Raw genomic sequence first — 3,667 nt, 5'->3', positions numbered from 1 at the left:
TGGTTGAAAAGAATCCAAACCAAACCTGGAAAGCCAACAACACATGAACTTACTGACCTTTGTGTTGTGATAGTTTCTGGAATTACTGAATAGCGGGGATAGGTTGAGGGGAGTTTAGGGGCTGGCTTAGGCAGTGAAGTAAGGTTACATATAAGGCAGCTGCAGTGAGTTGGGAACACTAACGGAGTACGTTTACCAGTGTGCAGCTCAGCGAGTTTCAATCCTGGAATCATGAGCGGGTGCCCCTTCGCAGGGAACAGTTACCTGTGAGTCCCTCATCCCTGTGTTTTGCTTCATAACATCAGTTCAAACAGTAGAATGTTGATGTAAAATATGAAAACTCGGAGAGAAATTAATGACTGTCAACAAATAGACAACTGTAGCTATTGCTAAAGGAAAAGGTTGAAGGTTGTCTGAACACTTGTTATTTGATGAAGTAGATGTAATGCTACCAGCTGTTAGTGTGACAAGAGGTATTTCAGGTGTACTGGTTTTTGCCTGCTTTAGTGGTTTGGTTTCTCAAAACAAAGCATTTGAATTATAGATACATCTGTTAGTAAAGAGGCAGGTATATTGATAGCTCTTTAATTAAATAGTTTACATATTTACTTAATTTTCTTCTTAGATTTAATTTAAACAAACTGTCTTTGGAAGATGAAAAAGATGACAAATCACAAGAAGGAATAAATAAAGCCAGCAAAGGTGGACTTGTCTATGGAGAATACCTACAAGTAAGTTTTTCATGGTTACTGCCCTGGTTGCTCTTAAGACTTGAGCCAGGATGTGTGACTGATGCTTCTCCTACCAGTCAGACACTATGACAGGTCTAAAAGTGCCCTTCATCTGCCTGTCTCTATGTGCAGTCATGGGCACAGGTGCCTTTCTCAGCTGAGATGGGGCTGGTGGACTGGGTATGGCTTCTTAAACTGCAGGGAACCTGGATATTTTTTGTGGGGGTGAAGGGAGTGGTGTAGGGAATTACTTACATTGGTAAGCTTAAACTGTGAAGTAGTGACGACAAAAGTCTTTCTTTGGTCTGACAACCACCACTTGGCAATTTCTCCATGTCAGCAGGCTGTGTGCAACTTTCCCGAATTATTGCATGAAAGCCTAAAACATTTGGCTGGAAAAATATATTGCAGAGATCAAGGGGGTAGGATGATGACTGGGACATACACAAGCAAAAAACCCAACCAACCAAAACCAAAAAAAAACAAAACCCAACCAAACAAACAAACAAAAAAATGACAAGGCTAGAAGTAATTGAGAAAAAAAGTGAAAATAAAATGCTGTAAGTAATAAAAGAATATGGAGTGGGACTTTTTAGTGACATTGTGAACTAAGTGGGATTACTCTGTGCTTGTGAACACAAGATTGATTTGTTAACATATGATATGGAATCTTGCAAAGATTTCTTTTAAAACAAGTATGATTAGACTGTAAACTTGACTCAGTAAAAAAATTGGTAATGCCAGAAATTAAACAGCTAGTAGAGCCTCAAATCAGAGCTCTTGTGCAGATTATTGTATGATAACACAGAATTATAGTATAGGAACTCCTTGTCATGAAACATGACAGCATAGATGGTAAGGTTTGGAAAACAAGCTGGATATTTTGTTTTCTCTTTTTTCATAATTAAAAATATCATTAAAATGATTTTTCAAACTTTATTACTTGATGTACCTGAATGATCCATTTTAGGCAAGATTTTTTTTTAAAAGTAAAAGTGCCACCTGGGACCATTTAGTCTAACTTCTCATACCTCATAGCAGTCTTCCAGTATCTGAAGGGGCCTACAAGGATGCTAGAGAGGGACTCTCCATCAGAGATTGTAGTGATGGGACAAGAGTTAATGGATCCAAACTTAGGGGAAGTTCAGGTTAGATATAAGGAAGAAGTTCTTTACTGTGAGGGTGGTGAGGCGCTGGAATGGGTTGCCCAAGGAAGTTGTGAATGCTCCATCCCTGGCAGCATTCAAGGCCAGGCTGGACAGAGCCCTTTGGACGACATTCTCTATTGTGAGGCATCCCTGCCCGTGGCAGGGGGACTGGAACTAAATGATCTTAAGGTCCTTTCCAACCCTAACTATTCTATGATTCTAAGAGTCCGATACATATTTGATATCCTTAAATATTAGCTCTACACAGTAGAATTACCATTGCTAATAGCAGCATTGAGAGCTTTACAGAAAAGTCTTATCTTTATTTTTAAGCTGAACAAAATATTGAATGCTCAAGAACTTCAGAGTGAGAAGAAAGGAAAACAGATCCATGATGAGCATCTTTTCATTGTAACACATCAAGGTAAGTGGTTGGAAGTATTTCATTGCTGGTGGTTGACCAACATGGAATACAAAGTTTGTTTTCATTTGAGACACAATCAACACAATTGCTCTGTATTTGTATTTGTATATGTCCCTGTATAATTTGTAAGGCTGTAATCAACTCTATGCTTATGAAGCCATAAGTCTAATTTTTAGACTGAGTAAACCACAATTTGAATGATTCTGTTTCTAGAGAAATTAAGGTAGCAAAATTCATTCACCATCTGAGTAATAGACTTCTATGGAGTTTATTGTAGTCAAATTTGTGCATTGGCTCTGAAACTTCAATTCAGTTCTAACCATCTGGAGTCTGTTTAGAAGCCAGCACACTGGTTAGGTGCTCCTTAATACATGTATTTTGCAGGCCCTCATCTAATGCTATTTTCCTGTTATTAACAGAAAACATGTAGATGACATAAAGATTGTAAGCAGCTCTGGAGTTAACTTTTAGTGGATCAGATCTAGATTTTCTGTTTCTTCCTTTTGTAATGAACATCCTGTACATCAGATATCTACAGTGTAAAAGACACTAGAAATTCTGTCAACATTTTCAAGATGATTGTCTCCTGTAATAGTTTAGGTAAAGGACAGCATCCTGTAACAGGTAATGCATTTATGTATCAGTATCTTTTTGTATACCAGCAGTGTAAATGCAGGCTATTCATTTCAAATCAAAATGTAAGATGCTATGAAGAAAAAAAGCAAAATAATGTTGAAGTTAATGCTAATGATGCCTTTCTTTTTGTAGCTTATGAACTTTGGTTTAAGCAGATTCTATGGGAAATGGACTCCGTGAGGGTTATCTTTCAAAATGGCCAGGTAAGTTAAAGGCAAATATTAATTTTGGGAAAATGTAGCCCTCTCTTTCTCTTGCCTCCTGCCTTTCAGACTGATAGATTTGGGTTTACTAAAGCAACGTGCTCTTTTTAAAAACAGCATCACAAACACCCTAATGAAATTTAGCAGAGTGGCTCTTAGATCCTGATAGAACAGGTGTTTGATCAGCAAAACCTTATTTCCTCCTGAAGTCTGCCTTTTGTGCAGATCACTCTTCAGGACCAATTTCATTGGCCAGAATGCTCTTATACTCTCCTACTTGTACTGGATAACAGCAGAAACAACTTGAGAATATTCTGCTGCAGAAAAGGCATGCTCAGAGGCAAAACTGAAAACCAGAGGGCTCCCAGGTATCTTTATGCTGAAAAGTCATTTCTGTCTTTGTTCAGTTTTTTGATGTCTACACACTATATCCTTCCATCCAGTATCTGCTATACAAAAGGGAAACTCTTTTCTGTAGTTGTATATTTTAATTCTATCAGAAAAGCAATACTAAAAATTACAGCA

The 3,667-nt window shown here is 37.7% G+C and overlaps 1 protein-coding gene and 1 long non-coding RNA gene across 3 annotated transcripts in view; both read left to right on the top strand.

The window, feature by feature from the left end:
• Positions 1-3,667, top strand: part of LOC133280945 (uncharacterized) — a 185,943-nt gene that overhangs the window by 173,816 nt on the left and 8,460 nt on the right. The window lies entirely within an intron of this gene.
• TDO2 (tryptophan 2,3-dioxygenase) overlaps positions 1-3,667 on the top strand; it is a 68,219-nt gene that overhangs the window by 56,256 nt on the left and 8,296 nt on the right. The window contains exons 2-5 of one of the 2 annotated variants that reach the window (XM_061475981.1): positions 221-266; positions 626-731; positions 2,213-2,303; positions 3,072-3,142. In XM_061475981.1, coding sequence (XP_061331965.1) covers positions 232-266; positions 626-731; positions 2,213-2,303; positions 3,072-3,142 — 303 coding nt within the window. In that variant the 5' untranslated portion in view covers positions 221-231. Of the gene's footprint in view, positions 1-135; positions 267-625; positions 732-2,212; positions 2,304-3,071; positions 3,143-3,667 lie in introns of those variants that run through there. The other variant, XM_061475972.1, reaches the window with a different exon arrangement.

This window comes from Pezoporus flaviventris, unplaced genomic scaffold (assembly GCF_033815535.1).
Source record: "Pezoporus flaviventris isolate CSIRO_AGI_PZ_B2104156 unplaced genomic scaffold, CSIRO_AGI_Pfla_v1 ptg000002l, whole genome shotgun sequence".
Taxonomy (NCBI): Eukaryota; Metazoa; Chordata; class Aves; order Psittaciformes; family Psittacidae; genus Pezoporus; species Pezoporus flaviventris.
This window is presented reverse-complemented; position numbering and strand designations above follow the sequence as displayed.